Source organism: Phocoena phocoena, chromosome 10, assembly GCF_963924675.1.
Source record: "Phocoena phocoena chromosome 10, mPhoPho1.1, whole genome shotgun sequence".
NCBI classification, from domain to species: Eukaryota; Metazoa; Chordata; class Mammalia; order Artiodactyla; family Phocoenidae; genus Phocoena; species Phocoena phocoena.
The window spans coordinates 84002975-84023229 of NC_089228.1; the positions used below are offsets into that span (position 1 = coordinate 84002975).

A 20255-nucleotide genomic window follows, 5' to 3' on the forward strand; every position below is an offset into this window, starting at 1 on the left:
CACTGTGTTGCAAATATGCTTATGAAGGGCATTTCTACTTTTCTTTCAGAAAGAATCTGATTATCTTTTCCTAGCCCTCTTTTATTTTCTCCGATAAAATTGATTGAGTTCACTGTCCTTTATGAAACCATCTTTTCATGCTGTGCATGACAGTGTAAAGCTCTGACTCACCTAAATTTCCAGCTACTCCATGGGTTCCTTCATGGTTTCTGAAGGAAACTCTAGGAACTGAACTGTAAACTGAAATTTGTTTCAGTTTACAGGTTGAATATCCCTCTTAGCATTTATGCCTGTAATTATTTTAAAAGGAGATACACAATATCAAACATTATTCTTCCAAGTATTAGGATAGTGGCTTTATCTCAGCTTTTGCTTTAAGTAATTTCTAGGGCTTAGTTTAAAAAAAAAAGTGGACAAACTAATTTTTAAAAACTGCTATCGGGCTTCCCTGGTGGCGCAGTGGTTGGGAGTCCGCCTGCCAATGCGGGGGACACGGGTTCGTGCCCCGGTCCGGGAGGATCCCGCATGCCGCGGAGCGGCTGGGCCCGTGAGCCATGGCCGCTGAGCCTGCGCGTCTGGAGTCTGTGCTCCACAACGGGAGAAGCCACAAGAGTGAGAGGCCCGTGTACTGCAAAAAAAAAAAAAAAAAAAAAAAAAACTGCTATCGTTGTGGCATTCTCATAAAAAAAAAATCACCAAACGTTCCTCATGCATATTCTATATGTCAGATACTGTGTTAGGAATTGACGATTCAAAGGTTAAAGACTTTAGTTTATGATTTCCAGAAGCTCAAAGTCTAGTAAAAAAGACTGATTAGTTCTGTGATGGAGAATATGCTGACACAACATGGGGACCAGTCTTGAAGAAGGTGGACTCTCTCACCCAGCTGATTGGGTTGGGTCCTGGCTCTGCCACTAACTAGCTCTGTAGCCTTGAGCAAATGTCTAATCTCTCTAAACGAGCACTGACCAATAGAACTATAATACAAGCCACATATATAATTTAAAATTTTCTAGTAGGTTTTTTGGTTTTGGTTTTGGTTTTGATGCACTGCACGGCATATGAGATCTTAGTTTTCTGACCAGGGATTGAACCTGCGCCCCCTGCATTGGAAGCACAGAGTCTTAACCACTGGACAACCAGGGAAGTCCTACTATAGAAGAGCATTGCCACGAATGTGGTACACATGGGAAAATGTTCAAACAAAACTCAGATTTAATTATACAAAGTAAATGTGATGTAAAGAAACCTTATAAATATAGTGAATGTGGGAAAACCTTCAGAGACTACACTACTCTCATTCAACATCAAACAAGTCATACTGGAGAATGACCCTTTAAATATAATGAATGTGAAAAGAGATTTAACCAGAGTTCCCATTTAACAAACCATGAGAAGACTCATACTGGAGAAAAGCCCTACAAATGCAATGAATGTAGGAAGGCCTTCAGTTATTGCTCAGTCCTTATTCAACATCAGAGAATTCATAGTGGGGAAAGACCTTACAAGTGTACTGAATGTGGCAAGACATTCAGTCGTAGTACATCACTTACTCAGCATCAAAGAATTCATACTAGTGATAAACCATATAAATGTCTTCAATGTGGAAAGGCTTTTAACCAGAGCACACATCTTACTCTACAACAAAGAATTCATACTGGAGAGAAACCTTATGAATGCAGTGAATGTGGTAAAACCTTTAGTCAGAGTGCACATCTTACTCAACATCAAAGAATTCATATAGGAGAAAAGCCCTATGAATGTAACGAATGTGGGAAAGCCTTCAGTGATCACTCAGCTCTTACCCGACATCATATTGTCCATACTGGAGAGAAACTTTTTGAATGTAATGACTGTGGGAAAGCTTTCAGTTACTGTTCAGACCTCGTTCAACATCAGAGAATGCATACTGGAGAGGAATTATACAAATGCAATGAATGTGGGAATGCCTTTAATGATTGTTCAGCCCTTATTCAGCACCAAAGTACTCACACTGGAGAGAAAGAAGCCTTATGAGTGTAATGAATGTGGGAAAACCTTTGGTAACTACTCAGCTCTTATTTGACATCAAAGAACTCATACTGGAGAGAAGCCATATGAAAGTAAGGAATGTGGGAAAGCCTTCAGCAGAAGTATGTACCTTACTCAACATCAGAGAAGTCATAGAGGACAGAAACCATATAAATGTAATGAATGTGGGAAAACTTTTACCCAGAGTTCATTTCTTACACAGCACTGAGGGTTCATACTGGAGAAAAACTTTACAAATGTAATGAATGTGGGAAAGCTTTTAGTGACCGCTCAGGGCATATTCAGCATCAGAGAACCCACACTGGAGAGAAGTGCTATGAGTGTAACAATTGTGGGAAAGCTTTCAGTTTCTGTTCAGCTCTTATTCAGCACAAGAGAATTCATACTGGAGAGAAGCCCTTTAAATGCAATGACTGTGGAAAAGCCTTCAGTGATTGGTCAGCACTTATTCAATATCAGAGAACTCACACTGGAGATAAAGCTTATAAATGTAATGTATGTGGAAAAGCCTTCAGTCAGAGTACAAACCTCACAAATCACCAGAAAACTCATACCATTGAAAAATCTTATAAATGCAATGAATGTGGAAAAGCCATTAGTTACTGTTCAGGCCTTATTCAACATCAGATCATTCATACTGCAGTGAAACCTTATGAATGCAATAAATGTGGCAAAGCCTTCAGCCAGAAGACAGACCTTAAAAAACATCAGAAAACTCATACTAAAGAAAAACTCTACAAATGTAATGAATGTGGGAAAGCCTTTAGCCAGAACACATATCTTAAAAAACACCAGAAAATTCATAGTGGCGAGAAGGCAAATATACATACTGAGTGTAGGAAAACCTTTAGACAAAGCTCTTCTTTTGTTCAACATGAAAAGCTTCACACTGGAAAGAAATTCTCTGAATGCCTTGGGAACTTGGCTAGTATGGAGACCTTCCGCAGGAAAATAGAAAGAAGATCTTGAAAACTGTCAATTTCAGGACTTCCCTGGTGGTGCAGTGGTTAAGAATCCACCCGCCAATGCAGGAGACACAGGTTTGATCCCTGGTCCAGGAAGATTCCATATGCCATGGAGCAGCTGAGCCTGTGCACCACAACTACTGAGCCCATGTGCCACAACTACTGAAGCCTGCACACCTAGAGCCTGTGCTCCGCAGCAAGAGAAGCCACTGCAATGAGAAGCCCATACACCACAACAAATAATAGCCCCCACTCGCCGCAACTAGAGAAAGCCCAAGCACAGTAACGAAGACCCAACGCAGCCAGAAACAAAACAAACAAACAAAAAAACCTGTCAACTTCCTAGGGTGACCACATAGTTCAGTGGAAAGAGCACATGTCTGGGTTTTGGAAGTCCAGGATTCTAATCTCAGCTCTATTACTAACTAGGTCTATTCATTATTTTGAGGTAAGTTGCTTTACCTCTTTAAACTTTGATTTACTTACCTGAAAATTTGGACTGCCTGATTAATTTATATTTAAGGTCCATATTTATTGTTTTTATTACTAATGCAGGCTTCTGTAGATGTGGTTCTTAAATTGTGACTTATTTACTCTACATCAAGTGTGATTCAGTGAGGATACAGACCATATGCCATATATGCTATATATTACCCTTGTATTTTTTCTCCAAAATGCAACATATTATGAATATTGAAGAATATTGAGATAAAATAGTATAAATTCCTTGATTTATTTCAGTAAGAACATTGGGATCTTTTCTTAGGGATATGATGTTGGATAAAACCCCAGCAAAGAATGAATCGAACTGTTGGTATATAAAGCTAGCTTTCGGGACTTTCCTGGTGGTGCAGTGGTTAAGAATATGCCTGCCAATGCAGGGGACACAGGTTCCATCCCTGGTCTTGGAAGTTCCCACATGCTGCAGAGCAACTAAGCCCGTGTGCCACAACTACTGAGCCTGTGCTCTAGACCCTGAGGGCCATGACTACTGAAGCCCGGCTGCCTAGAGCTCGTGCTCTGAAACAAGAGAAGCCACCACAAAGAGAATCCTGAGCACCACAATGAAGAGTAGCCCCCACTCGCCACAACTAGAGAAAGCCCACGCGCAGCAACAAAGACCCAACACAGCCAAAAATAAATAAATACATTTATTTTAAAAATAATAAAATAAAGCTAGCTTTCCTAGAATTTATTCAAACTTAATCTTGCAATGTAACTTTCTCTACTAAATTGAGTAGTGTTGCCATCATCTCCCAGATGAAAAGGAACTAGAAATATGTCTTGGGCAGATTACCAAGAAAAGATGAAATTGGGAAGTTCATTTGTTATTTACACACCTATATATGTAAGGGTCATCTGAATGAGAATACATTTTGAGTTTCAGAACATCTAGAAAAGTCCGTTGGTCTGTTGTCTGACTTCTTCCTGTGGCTATAGAGACAATGGCCTGAAAATACGAAGATTTACCTCAGAATCCTGTGATTTTAAATTCACTACCTAGGGACAGAAAAAAATCCACTTATGGAACTTATCCAGTACGTGGTTTTGGAGAGTAGTCCAGACTTTCAAAGTTTGGTGTTTGTTTTGGTGTCCAAGAAGACTGTTCACACAAAGCATAAACTGTAATGGACTTGCTACAAAAGCTTTGGGAAAACCTGGACTTAAGGCGGCAGTGTTTAAGCTTTTCTGAATTTATGTATCCTTTTAAGAACCTATGAAAGTCGCAGACTTTCTCACCAGAAAAATGCATGACACGTTCACACAATTTTGTAAGCAGTTACAAAATAAAGTTAATAGTACTACAAATACATATACACTATACTAACAATAATTTGAAAATGTAATGCAAAAGAGATTTTATTCACAATAGCTACAGAAACAAAAAATATTTAGGAATGAATTTAGTAAGAAATAGGCAAAACCAAAAAAAATTTGAGCAGTCTGCACATTCTCTTGAGAAATAGCTCATTTGAGGGAATTGGTATGGAAAATGGTTAAGCGCACCAATTTCTCAACCTATCATTTGTGTAACTTTTGGTCAGAGCATATAAATTCTCAGAGTTATTTCCTTCATCTGTAAAATAATGACAAGATTACCTGTCAAGAGTTACCTTAGGGATTAAATGAGATGATATATAAATGTGCCAGACACTTTGTGGGAAGTTTGCTATTGTAATTATATAACATATATAATATTATATGTTATTAATTATATAATATAACATACTGTAATATATAGTATACAATATACCATAATAGTTATTACAGTAAGCTATTATAGTATACTGTTCATATTATATCATAACTTATGTGAACTATTTTATTATGCTGTGACCTCAATGATGGCATAAATTATTTAGTCAGTCAAAAAATGGTAGACTCAGAAGGGGTAGGAGATATCCTTTCTATTGAACAATAATAATAGTACCTAATGGCCCTGAAACCAAAATTGACTGGAAATGTAACTTGCCAAAGGACATTTTTTAAAGTCAGGTTTATTGGGGTATACTTGAATCAATAATTTAAAATCTTCCCACAAAAAAGGCTCTAGACACTGATAGATTTACCAGTGGATTCTGTCAAACAGTAAAGAAAGAACAGTTCCATGCTTCCAGAGAGTAAGAGAGTCTGCTCTTCCCAACTCATTCTGTGTCTAGCATAGCCTTCATACAGAAGTCTGAAAAGGACAATATTTAGAAAGGAAAATTCCAAGCCAGTCTCATTCATGATCATAGATACAAAACTCTTGAACAAACTATTGACCCACTGTCTATCAACGTAAGTGTGAAAGATAATACAGCACTGCCAAGTTGGATTTATCCAAAGAATGAAAGTTGGCTGAAGATTATAGAATCAATCCACATTAATTCATCCCACTGAAAGATCAAAGAAGGGAATTCCCTGGGGGTCCAGTGGTTAGGACTCCACACTTCCATTGCAGGCATCTCAGGTTCGATCCCTAGTAGGGGAACTAGGATCCCACAGGCTGCACAGCTATAAAAAATATATATAAAAAATAAAGGAATATTAACATTATTTTTAAAAATCAAAGGAGAAACACATATGATCATCTCAATGGATGCAGAAAATGTTTTGATAAAATTCAACATACATTCACCAGTAATAATAATACTTCTAAGCAAACTACAAATAGAGAAGAACTTCTTTTGTTTGAAAAAGAACATGTATAAAAAGCTAAGGGCAGCATCACACTTATGGTGAAATTGTGAAAGCTATCTCAGCTATCTCAGAGTAGTAAGGCCACTACCACTCAATGCTGTACTGTAGGTCCTAGCCAGTGCTGCAAAGCAAGACAAACAAAAGAGAGAATTGTAATGAAGAGATAAAATTCTTATTATTTAGAGTTATTACTTCAGTATGCAGAAAATTTTAAATCCTCATAAATAACTAAAATCAGTAAGAGATTTAGCAAGATTGTGGGATACAAAATAAATTGTTTTTCTATGAATTCTAACATTAAACTTAAAATGGCATTAATATCAAATACACAGGAATAAATTTAAGAAACAATGTAAAATTCTTCATAGGAAAAATAAAACTCTATTGAGTGGCATTAAATAAGACCTAGATAACTGAAGTTACATATTATGTTTATAGATTGTAAAATAATACAATATTGTAAAAATATTTACTCTTCTAAAATTGATTAATAGATTAATGTAATTCCAATTAAAATCTCAACATTTTGTTGAATTTAATAAGATCTTTCTAAATATTTGAGAATGCAAAGAGCCAAGAACAGCTAAAAACGTCAAGAAAAAGGAAGAAGAAGAGAAAGAGGAAGAAGGGGACACTTTCTCAACCATACATGAAAACTTCCTTTAAAGACTTATCAACTCAGACAGAGTGGTATTGGTGCAAGGATAGACAAATGGACCAATGGAACAGAAAAAAAAAGAACACATCTGGTATGTAATAAACAGGACCCTGTAGAAGAGTAAGGAAAGGAAGGACTTTTCAATAAATTGTGCTGGCATAATTAGATCTCTATATGGAAAATATACACCAAACATAAAAATTAATTCAGCTGCATTAATTTGCTGAAATGTAAAAGGCAAAAGTATAAAGCATTTAGAAGAGAATATTTCGAAATCCTGGAGGACTTTGGGATAGGAGAGGGTTTCTAAAGGAATAAGACACAACAGCACTAAACATAAGGGGAAATTTGATAAATTTAAGTGAAATGAAGAACTCTGTTAATCCAAAAAAAACACTATAAAATAATGAAACACAGAATGGGAGAAGATATTTCCAATATAAATTACAAACAGGAGTAGCATGAAAATATGGTATAAAGAACTTTTATGAGTCCATGACTCTATGAAGTCTATGACTTCTTGAGAGAGTGAGACAGGCAGAAGACGTTTGTCTTTTATTTAGCTTGAGATGTCAAACACAGCGTCACTTCGGCTTCATTCTGTTTCTTAGAAGCGAGTCACTAAGTCCAGCCCATAGTCAAGGAGAAGGCAATCAGACTCCACCTTTTGATAAGAGGAGTGCCAAAGAATTTGTGGAAATATATATATTTGAAAACCACAGCAACCAACTTTATTAGAAATTAGGAAAATGCAAGTTATCCTATAATTAAATACTACTGATCTTCCACCAGAATTACTAAAATTAATATGACAAGAAGTACTATTTGGCAAGGATGTGACATAATAAGAACTTTCATCACCACTATTGTCTAAACTGATACAACTACTTTAGAAAACAGTTGGACTCTATCTAGTAAGTTGAAGATATACATACCCTATTATCCTAAACATACACCCAAGAGAAATATGTGCACAAGGAGATTCGTATAAGAATGTTCATAGTAGTATTGTTTGTATAGCCAAGAACTGGAAACAACCTGAATGAACCTTTACAGTAAATTGGACACATAATGTTGAATACTATTCAACAATTGACAATGAACAGATCAGAGCTACACACAAAAATATAGATGAATCTTACAAGCATAATTTTGTGAAAAGAAGACACAAAGGAAACACTTAGTATGATTATACTTATATAAATTTAAAAACCACAAAATTATGATACATTGTTTAGGGGTGTTTGTGTAGATGGTAAAATGTATTAAGAATGTAAAAAATGATTACAATAAAAGTCAGGATTGTGGGGGGGATAAGAAGAGTGTGGAAAGCAGGGTGAGTGGAAGGGACATACTGAGGGCTTCTGGAGTGCAGCAATGTTCTGTTTTTTTGTTTGTTTGTTTTTTTTTTTTTGCTCCTGAGTAATGGTTAAATAGGTGTTCAATTTATAATTAATTGTTAAGTTGTAGAAATAAGGTTTTATTTACTTCTCTGTATGTTTTATTTTGCAACAAAATGTAAAACTAAGCAAAGACAAACAAGGAAGCTTTCTATGTTATCAATGTGTAAAGTTTTCCAAAATATATTGTGAGGTGTCAAAAGCAACACCCAGAACATTTGAATCTATATATTTACATGCAAATGGATAAAGAAACTCCAGAAGGTTAAGTAACAAATTAATAATAGTAGAAACCTGTGGAAGGTGGAGAAAAGAGAAGGAACCAGGTAGGTGAGTAACAGGGATGGGAAGGAAACTTTTAACTGTATAACTATTTATACATTTTTGAACTCTATGAGTGTGTTACCTTTTCAAAGTACAAAACAACCAAATAAATAAAATTTCTTAAAAGCACTATTCAGAAGCCCTATAGGAAAATGTGTCCTCTTTAGAACAGATTCCCACTCCCTTGGAGCCTCATGTATTATCTTCATCCAGCCTTAGCTCCAGTAGCTCAGGAGTCAGGGTTTATTCCTGGACAGTTGAAGGTCTGGAAAGTGGAACAACTACTGATTACACAGATCAACATCTGCAGCTCTCCAGATGGGATTAGAAGTCTTAGGTGCTTAGTCCTAACTGCAGGGTCAAGCTTTAAGTCCTTGCACAAGCACTGACTAGCAATGGTGGGTCACATAATTAAACAGAAGACCCACTGTTAGCAACTCAGTCAGGCTTGTACACACACCCACAACAGGGAGCTATATGAATGGAATTCAGAACCTTTACCTATGAACAGACCATTCCTGTCCCCTTTCAAGGTTAAACACTTGAAATTTGCTTGTACATCCACCTGTGGAAAAACTCATTTATTGTACCCTGGTAGACCATTCATTCAACATGTATTCAACAAATTGTTAATGAGTAGCTGCTATTTAACATGTACTCCTCGAGATACTGGGACTAAACCTGTGAACAAAATGGGCAAAACTCTATCCTCATGGAGTTTGCATTGTAATGGGAAATGCAGACCAATGAATAAGTAAAATGTATAGTGCAGTAGAGGGTGATAAGTATGAATGAAAAAGTATAGCAAAAACATAATAGGGATGGCTTCTTTTTTCTTTTTATTGTCTTCTAATTTTAAATATGTTGAACAGGTAAGCCTGCACTGAGAAAGTGATATCTGAGCAGACCTGAAGGATATGAGGAAATGAGTTAGGCACGTATTTGGGAAAGGGTGTTTCCAGGCAGAGGAAGCAGCCTGTGTTAAGGACTGCGGCAGGAGTATGTCTGACTTGTCTGAGGAAGAGCAAGGAACTAGAGAGGACGGTGGAGGGGAGGAGGGGAGGGCTCTTGCAGGCCACGAGAAGCACTTTGGTTTCTTTACTGAACAGGAGGGAAACTCTCAGAGAATTTCAAACCCTTGGAGAATTTTTCACTACTTCTGTGTGTAGAATAGACAGGAAAGGGGCAAGGTTAATACAAACCGGGGGACCAATGACGGGTCTATTGCAAAAATTGAGGTGATGGATCAGAGAAACGCCTCAGAATTTACATACTGGAAATGTTCCCAATGGCCAGCTGTGGCCACAACCACTATTGGCCACAGGACAGGTTAAGATTCTTTTTTTTTTTTTAAGTGAAATGAGGACTGTTTGGACTTCACCTCAAATTGTATCTTGTTGCCAGGTAGAACTGGCCGAGAGGAAAAGACAGAAGCAAATTTCCAGAGTAAAGAACTCCCTGTTTATTCACAACAGGAGCAACTTCACATAAAACCTGAGGTGCTCAATCAGTAAAATGCCTTTAAAATGGTTTTGTAGAAAGGAAAAAAAATTAATGTAAAATTGCGTCAAATGAAAAAAATGAGAGGGGAGGAGGTTGGGATTACCATATACACGCTACTATATATAAAATAAATAATCAACAAGGACTTACTGTATAGCACAGGGATCTCTACTCAGTACTCTGTAATAACCTATGTGGGAAAAGTATCTGAAAGAAGAATAGATATATGTATATGTATGACTGAACCACTTTGCTGTATACCTGAAACTAACACATTGTAAATCAACTATACTCTAATATAAAATAAAAATTTCTTTAAAATTAGGTGAGAGATTGATAGACCTTCTAGTATGATAGCAAAGGAAATTGTAAAACCTGGTTGAGGGCTTCCCTGGTGGCGCCGTGGTTGAGAGTCCGCCTGCCGATGCAGGGGACACGGGTTCGTGCCCCGGTCCGGGAAGATCCCACATGCCGCGGGGTGGCTGGGCCCGTGAGCCATGGCCGCTGAGCCTGCGCGTCTGGAGCCCGTGCTCCGCGACGGGAGAGGCCGCGACAGTGAGAGGCTCGCGTATCGCAAAAAAAAAAAAAAAACCTGGTTGAATTATGGATATATTTTGAAGGTGGAGCTGATGAGATGTAAGATCTGAGCAAAAGCAAAGATTCACTGATGACTGCACAGATGGAGTAGTTGTTTACTGAGATGGGGGAAGATTGGGGAGTAGACACTTTGGGGAGAAGATTAGGAATTCAGTCTTTGGCAATGTTAAGTATAAAATACTTGTAGAGAAGGCAGCTGTATGTGTGAATTTGGAGTTTGAAGGAGCAGTCCAAGGTGGAAAGACATTTGCATATACGTGGTATTTAAGGACTGAGCCCTGAGTGTGCAAATGTAAGATTCATACAAGAGATAGTTATAATACAACATGGAATAAGGACTATTAATAGGATTGAAATAACTTCAGGGATCCTAGGTGTATTCTATGAGTTTCTAAACCAGTCTTGAGGAGTCAACAAAAGCTTCGGGGAAGAGGTAGTGGGTAAGGTCTGAACTGAGATCCAAAGGACAAGTAGGAACTGGCAAATGGGAAAGGGAGAAGGAATTCCAGGGGAAATGCAACCTCGACGTCCAAAAGCAAGAGAGGACACGAAACAGTCAGGAATTCCCCTGCCCCTTTCCACTCCAACTTCTCTGTCACATTTACCTTCCTGCCAGAGGAGGGACTATAGACGTTTGGAGGGAAGTTACATTGGAGAGATTTAACGTTTGGATTTGGTGGGCAATATTTTTGTGGCTTCTAGTTACTTCTGTGTGGAGTGAAGTTCTTATTCCGCACCTAGCAGTGCAGTTTCTGGAAGGTAGCACGCAGAGGCAGCCGCGAACAACAGGAGCCTTGGTGTGCAGAGGCTCCCAAAAGCCCTATTCCGAGACCAACTCCGAAAACAAAAATTCTGTTTTCAGACACAGGAATTCCTGTACCCTGTCGAAACGGATCCAAACGTTATCCAATCGGAAATGGAATTCTGAAAATCTGGCTCCCTTGCAGGCAAAGAAAAACCTCTTGAGATTTTTGACAGTTTCTTCTCAAGCGAGGGTTTCCTCAAGGCTTTGCCCCGCCGGCTCCTCCTAGGTTCCCCCTGCAGCTGCTGCTGTGAGCCCAGACAAGCTTCTGAAGAAGCGGGTTCAGAGACTGAATATTTGGCGGATTGGAAACGGGCAGACTTGGAGGCGCTACTGGAACCCTGTGGTTCTCATGGAGACCGAAAAGAGGCCGAGTAAAGGGAGGAGTGAGCTGAGCTAGGGGGGAGGAAGAAAAAGACGGGGGAAAACGAAAAGAGAAGAAGCCATTCTTGTGTTTGAAAACCCAGTTGTGATAACGGAGTTGAATATCGACGAGGGAACATCCGTTTATAAGCAGAGTGGACCAGCTGAAGTGTGTTGGACAGGAAACCCAGAGATCGATGCATCGGAACCAACCTTGGCTGCAAGTTTTGTAGCAACTCCATTGTTAAGCTGTATTCAAACAGTTGAACGAAATCTACTTCTAGATCTTACATCATATTTCACCTTTCCTAAGGTATTTACCTTTCAAAAGTCACCTCTCAGAGGATCAGCCTGCCATAGAAGTGTGGCACGTAAGTCCCACGTTCTCACCTTTCATGGAAAAGTCTCGCCCTTCTGCTTGATAAATTAAGACATTTCTGATAAATTAAGATTCATTTGGCTGTGGCACAGTGCCCCGGGGTGTAAATATGCTCTCCTCTCGGACTCCCATCACGGGAACAATGGGAAGAACTGAATCCTTCAGTAGACCTAGTCTTGTACACGATTTCATGGAGGAGGGAGGACAAATTCCACATTTATTTCCATATGTCCTCCATTAAAGGGTGTTTATATTATTATCTGTTTATCATGCTTTGATTAATTATGTGCAAGTAGATGCAGATATAGCACAATCCACAAGAAGTATTTTTAATACAGATTTGGGTTCAAAGGAGAAACATCAGATTTCAATGTTTATACCTGGATTTGGTAGAAAGAAGCATGGTAGGAAAATCAAGAAGATACTAAATATAAAAAGATGTTGTATTGGAATAAAATTCTATGGGAGACACGGGATGGAAATAACGAATTCAAGGAAATAAAAGATCAAAGGAAAATCTTTCACAGAAGTTTAACAAGGGGTTTCTCTTCTCTCTCTTTCTCAAGAGATGTCGGTAAGTATTAAATTACTATAGTTTTAAGATTCCTTTGATATGTTACTCTATCCTTCAGAAAAATTGAACCTTATGAAGAAGAATGTTACATGTCCACTGTAAAAAAATGAGGGGGAATATCGAATTTATCAAAATTCCGTTGGGGGTTAAGAATGCCCCCAAAGCAATTGAAACTAATAAAGCAAAGGAGACCTAATAAAAAGGTGCATACAGAGCCTGGGTAGCTCAGTCGGTAGAGCATCAGACTTTTAATCTGAGGGTCCAGGGTTCAAGTCCCTGTCCAGGCATTACGGACCTCTGTTTCCTAGGGCCATTAGTACTTAAGCTTTTCTCCCAAGGAAAATTTGGGTTAAACTTCGAGGACTTTTACCAACCTACCGTGAGAAAAAGCCAAGAAGTCAGCTACCTTCAGCCTTAACTAGTAGTTGAGGTTTGATATTCTGTTCCAAACAAAAGATGATTTTAGCAGTTTTGAATAATAGAGACTTCCTGAGGAACGCAGTACAAAACCCTTACAGCCCATGAAATATAAGAAGGCTATCCCTCTAGACTAGGGTGCTTTAGAAAAGGAACTGGAAACTATATTTGTTGGGTAACGTATTCTCTGGGTCAGGACATTTAGATTTTCAGTTCTTCACTCTCACAACTGACCTACTTGGCAGATGGCAAAGCCCTCCACTAAACCGTGGTAATGTCACATTCTAATGGTAAACCCAAATGGTAGGGAGTTATTTCACAAATACTGCAGTATGATCTTTAGGTGAAATGCTCACCCTACCCAGAAATATTGGCATACTTTACTATATGTTTCTGCAATTTTGTCCTGTTGTGTGTTGGTGGTGCAATTTCTTGCTCAGTGGATTGTATTTCTCTTTAGAAATATACATTTCCCCCCTCCCTCTCTGTGGAAGGATTGTACTTCCCATGCCATTTGAAGATTATGTGATGGTCTGCATAGAAAATGCTAAGGAACCTAAAAACAAACAAACAAACAAAATTCCTCCTAGAACTAATAAGTATGTTCAGCAAAGTCACAGAATACAAGATCAAGATAGAAAAATGAATTGTATTTCTATATACTAGCAATAAACATGTGAACACCAGAATTAAAATACAGTGCTTTTTTTAAAAAAGGAAAAGAACACTTAGATGAAAATCTATCCAGACATGTGAACATGTATATGCTGGAAACAACAAAACTATAAAATTCTGATGAAATAAATCAAAGACCTAAATAAATGGAGAGAGATTCCGTGATTATAAAACTCAACATAGCTAAGATGTCAACTCTCCTGGAAATGATATAGAGGTTTAACATAATTTAATATAATTCTTATCAAGATCCAGGTAAGATTTTTTTTGTAGCTATAGACATGACTATTCTAAAATTTATATGGGAAGAAAAATGAGTTAGAATAACTAAAATGATTCTTAAAAACAGGAATAAAGTGGAAGAAAATATTCTTATTATTTCAAGACTTATTATGCAGCCACAGTAATAAAGAGTGTACATTTTTGGCAGAGGGATAGATATATGTTGATGAAACAGTATAGAGAATCCAGAAAGCACCACATGCAGGTACATCTAAATTAATTCTTACAGAAGTGCAGAGGCAATTCAGTAGAGGAATAAAAGTCTTTTCACAAGATTGTGGTGGAGCAATCCATAGGCAAAAGAAGACAACCGCCGCCTAAACCTCACACTTTATTTAAAAAGTAACTGAAACTGGTTCATAGATTTAAAATAAAACATAAAACTATAAAACTTTTAGAAAAAATATGAGAAAATTTGGGGGACCTGGGGCTTGGAGGAGAGTTCCTAGATGTAACACCAAACACACAATCCATAAAAGACAAATTTGACTGACTGGGTTTCATCAAAATTAAAAACTTTTGCTCTGCAAAGGACTCTGTTAAGAAAATAAACAAAGCAAGGTACAGACTGGGAGAAAATATTTGTAAATCACATATCTGGCAAAGACATATCTAGAATATACAAAGACCTCTCACAACTCCACATTATAACAACACTCAATCCAATTAGAAAATGGTCAGAAACATGAAAACACTTTTCACCAAAGAGGATATACAAATGAGAAATAAGCACATGAAAAGATGTTCAATATCACTAGTCATTGAGGAAATATATATTAAGACCATGGTGAGATATCACTACACACCTATTGCAAGAGATAGAATCACAAATGGTAACAGCTGCCAAACGCTGGTAAGAATACAGAGAAACTGGACCTGTTATACATTGCTCATAGGAATGTAGAACGGTGTAGCCACTCTGAAAAATAGTTTGTCAGTTTCTTAAAGGGCTAAACACACACTTACCATACAACTCAGCAATTCCACTCCTAGGCATTTATCCCAGCACAATGAAAACTTATATCCACACAAATCCTTGTGCATTATTATTTATAGGAGCTTTATTTGTAATAGCTCAAACCTGAAAACAACCAAAATGTTCCTTAATAGGTGAATAGGTTAAACAAGCTGTGGTCCACCTATACTATGGAAGTATACATCCATACTCAACAGTAAAAAAAAAAAGAACTATTGATACCTGCAACCTTGATACATTATCTTTGCAACTTCATGTGAATTTATAACTATAATTACTTCATGTGAATTTATAATTATTTATGATTATTTCATTGAAATAATATATTTATTATATAATATACACACTTCCTCTTCCTCATGGACTTGGCCATGTGACTTGATTTGACTAATGAAATGTCAGTGGAAATGTCCAGTCTGACATATCAGAGAAGTAAAGAACCATTATGTGGGGATGAGGTAGAAGAGCCCTTGGTAATCAAATCACCTTGTTCATAGATAGGTGAGTTCTGTATGTTGCTGTGAGCTTTAAATGAACTGCTGTGACACAATCTCCCACTCAGAAGTAACCCTGCAAGATAATGGTGAAAAGAAATCCTCCCAGTGGCTAGAGCTTTAGATGGTTCATTTGATGTTCCTCTTTACATGGAGAGAGAAGTGGCCTAAGATAAAGCTGTATATGGGATCCTAGGCAAAAGGGAATGGTTGGCTGGAAGGTCAGGAATCTGAAAAGCATAAGATTTGAAGATTAGAGACCAGAGGTGTGGAGAAATGCATGTGGACTGACTGGTGGGAATTGTCACAATGTTGAGGATCTTTTCTCATATATTAATACCTTCCAGATAAAATCTACTTCATAACAGCCACTGAACAATTAGCTGCACAGATCAACTCATCCAGTAGATGTCATCACCCTCAGGCATCAATAACAGGAATTTCTCATTTTAAAATATTATTAAAAGATTGAAGGAAGGTTTTTTACCCTCTTTTTTTTTTCCTTCTTGGTGTGGGGCTGAACTTTAGTGAGTCATGTCTCCAAGTATCTCAAATGATCCCAAATACTTTAAGGTTGAAATTTCCAGTATACAAACATCTAACTGATGCTAGAGAGCCATAAACCACAGCTAGCAAGAGTAAATGCTGAATGGATGGGGTAACATTGCAACCAGTGTACTGTGACAACACAACAAAGGCAGGTGAGGATTATTCATCCTAGAAGAAATGATAGGAGAAGTTAATATACAAATCGTTTGAAGTAGTCACGGGAAATGGAGAGCAGACTGCATTTGTCCAAAACCTATGGATCCATTGATCCCAACATTTGAACAAAAGCTTGAAGGAGGCCAGGGAGTAAATCTTATAGATATCTGAGGTAAGAATTCTCTACACAGAGGGAAGAGCATCAGAACAATATGTTGGACACGATAAAATAGAGGAATAAAAGCAAAATATTCTCTAAGAGGTGAAGACAAATACCTACTTAGTCACACAGGCAAGAATCCTTCGGCAGATGAGGAGAAAAAGAATCCATATCACAACTGTGGAGTAGAGGTGGGAAAAAATTAAAAAACGGAATCAGAGAGGACTGTTTAGAATAAGTGTGATTTCCCTTCACTAACTGCAGGAATAATCACAGATAGGGGCATGTGGAGTGTAGTCTCTGGGAGAGTTAACACTGTGTCCTGTTTGATACAAAAAAACCCTGATGGCATTAGAACCATTTCCTTAATTCTTTGACCACTGTGGAACGGTCACTGTCTTTCGCATCTTCCTTATCTGACTCTAAAAGGAAGAGACATTTCGAATACCATTATATAAGTGACAGTGTTTTTCAAATCACTCAGAAGTGAATGGGTGTAAAATCAATGTAAAAAAAAAAAAAAGGTCATGAATGGTATTTTAATAAATGGAATAGAAGATATAGGAATAGAAATAGGAAATATCAGAATAAACCCATGCAGTAAAATACTGTTTGGTAGAGTTTGGTCTCTCTGTCTCTCCAAATATCTATCATCTATCTATAGCTGTATCGATATTGGTATAGATGATAGACAGAGATAGATTCAGATAGTTATCTCTCTCATATATATATATATATATATATATATATCTTTCTTACATATGTATAAATGTATATATATATATACATACATTAGTTTGCATATTGTACTGAGTTGTGACTTAAAATGTATTTCGACGCTGAGTTGCAGTCAGAAAAGTTTTGAAAAAAAACTTTCTTGAGAGGGTACAATTTGAAGATGGCAGCATCTCCTTGAGATGACAAATATCTGGGGGTGGGGAGTCGGTGTATGAGATCCAAAGGAATAATGGAGTTTTCCTTTCCTTGGCTGAGGTAGCTGTATAGCTGGGCTCAGGTGAGCGTAGCTGCAGACCCGAGGAGCTGCATAGCTGGGCTCAGTGCGCGTGGCTGCGGACCCGAGGAGGGTCCTCTGCTGGTGCGAGCTGCTAAGCTCGCCACTCCACCATCGTTCCTTAAGTTTTATCGTGGACGGGGACATGGAGTACAAGGAGAAAAAACAAACGAACAAAACAAACGAAAACACACTAGCATACAAGCCTCGACCTAGCCATGTGACTGAAGCAACACTCTATGCTCACTATCCAAAAGCTTCCAGTACTAAAGAGAAAAGATTTACAACCTTCCAGACGGGTCCCGTCTAGCGACATCGCAGAGGCAGCCGCAAATGATAGCTGTGTTCGGGAACTTCCCAAAGGTTCTGCTCTCTAATATAAGCTTCGGGAAAAGGAAGGTCCTATCTTATTAAAAAAATGTATTTGTTTGTTTAGTCCAAACGGCCCCAAACAAGATAGAATCGAAATTGTGACCCCCGTGTAATAATTTGAGAAACAAACTGGGTGAACTCTATTTCAGGCGCACCGTACTGAAAATCTTGCGCCCTTGCGAGCAAGCAAAATGCCTCTCTTTTATTCAAAGTGTCATCTATAAGATTTTTCGACAGGTAACAGAGGAGATGGTTAACACGTTTCCTTTCCGGTGGCAGCAGAGTTGGCTGCACGACTTCCGATCTTCTCCCCGAGAAGGGTCCACCCAGAGTTTTGCTCCGCGGGCTCTTCCTCCGCTCCGAGAGGCTAGCGGCTCCAGGGAGTGGGGAGGGGTGCTGGGGAGGAGGTTCAATGCCGAGCTTTGGGCACTCTTGGGCAGGTTGGAAAATTGCAGACCCGAAGGTGATGACCCTAGGTCATGTGGTTGCGGAAGAGCTGATCTACCTGCCTCGAGAGAGAGGGGCGACAGAAAGAAAGGAAATCAGAAAGAAAGGAAATCGAAAAAAATGTTCAGCGCAGAAACGGAGACATAATCATTGAAGGGAATAACAGTGGCTTCTGTCAGCGGCTAAGCAGAGTGGCGCAGCGGTAGCGTGCGGGGCCCATAACCCAGTGGTCGATGGACCGAAGCCATCCTCTGCTAGAGAGCTTTTCCATCCCTTGCTATTAAAACTTTACTCCAACTCGGCTACAAGTACGCACAAACACCGAATCAATTCCTACCTCTTCCATGTTCACTCAGTTAACATTCTCGAGTTTGAGAATCCTCTAGTTTGCCTTCTTGCTTCCCACCTTACTTTGAAATCCCACCATTCTCTCACTAGGCAATTCCAAAACCCTTCTAGCTATCTGAAGTGACACACTGCCCCGAACTGTAAAATTGTAAAATTCCTTCCATCCCTGGTGTCCAGTAGAGGAGCAATGGAAATATTCCTTCAGCGGAGGCGGTCTTATATCAATATATTGTATGCGACCTCCCGGAGAAAGAGGTGATAAATTCCATATTTACTTCTGTTACAACTTCCAGTAAAGGCCCTTTCAAATTTGTTATCTACTTACGATGTTTTCATTGATTGCATTCTATTAGTAAATGAAAATATAAATGAAACCAAAAAAATTAATCATAACAGATTTGTGGTTCTGTCACATATCAAAATTTCAGATTTCAGTGTTTATACCCATATTTGGTGCAGACTAGTATAGTAGGACGATCGAATAAAGACTTTAAGCGTAAGCATACGTTATATTGGCGTAAAATTCTGTGGAAATACAAATTCAAGGAGAAAGTGATCGGTGAAGTGGGAGATGTCTGGACCCATTTTTGGACAGTGTGGGTTTTGAATGGAACTCATTCTCCGAGTTCCTTAACTTAACAACCTTAAAATGACGTTTCTTGAAAGAATCGTATTCAATCCGTGCCATTTTTATTGTTATTGGAAGGAATGGTGTTACAAATCTTAAAACGTTATTCGTTTTTCAATTTCTCAGAATGTTAGTGCCCTAGTTCACTCAGGCTAAGCCTGAATATTCAGCCGCAAATTAAATCTCCCACTTCTTTGCTCCCCTCCTGGAGCTCCGACCCCACCGGGCTAGGTGAGGATCGCGATTGGAGAGGGTGGCCGGGGCGCGGGGACGGGGAGGCGTGGCTGAGCGAGGGACAAAGCCGGCTGCCTGCGGAGGCGCTCAGGCTCTTGGTCGGTAGACAAGAAATCCCTTTGGCCCCCTCCGGAGCCTCGCGAGCCCGCCAGAGTGCCATCGTACCTGCATACTCAAAGTGCGAACAATCGAGGGCGACACACATTCAGCCTCGGGGAGGCGTATGGAAAAGGAAGGAAGGAAAAGGCAAAGGCAAAGGAAAGGAAGAAGGGCGGGAATCCCCAAGCAGCAAATCCGGCCTCCGTTATTCCCCGCTGCTGGCGCCACGAACGCCGTCTGGGCTGCCCAGGTCCACGCGCCCGGGTCTCCGGTCCCGCGCTCCCGGCAGCGCCCCGCCCCTCGCCCCCAACCTCCACCGACTCACCCTGAGGGGCTCGGACTGCCCTCCCTACTCCGACTCCGGGGGCGGGCGGGCGGACTCGGTGCCGGGGCCGGGAGCCGGAGTCTGGAGACCCGGCGCCTGCTCGACTCTAGCTCTGGGACTCCGGCAGCGCGCTTCCTCTCCAATCCCTCTCCTCGTGCCGCGCGCCGCAACCCGGAGAGGAGAGAAGAGAGGCCAGAGCGGCCAGCTTAGGCCTCAACCTAGCAGAGCAGTCTACGGGCGCTGCTGAGGTCCCGCGTGTCCTCTGTTTCCACCGGCCGCTCACTTTCGGATGCAGGACCTGG

At 39.4% G+C, this 20255-nt stretch overlaps 1 protein-coding gene and 1 non-coding gene across 2 annotated transcripts; both read left to right on the forward strand.

The window, feature by feature from the left end:
* Positions 1-1194: 1194 nt before the first annotated feature.
* Positions 1195-20200, forward strand: LOC136129675 (zinc finger protein 665-like). Its single transcript, XM_065885992.1, is given in 6 exon segments — positions 1195-2001; positions 2003-2240; positions 2243-2959; positions 11364-11608; positions 11693-11837; positions 19527-20200. Coding segments are annotated over 6 exon segments (2826 nt in total).
* On the forward strand, positions 12994-13066 carry TRNAK-UUU (transfer RNA lysine (anticodon UUU)). The gene has a single exon. It is a non-coding gene; the product is annotated as a tRNA-Lys (tRNA).
* Positions 20201-20255: the final 55 nt, after the last annotated feature.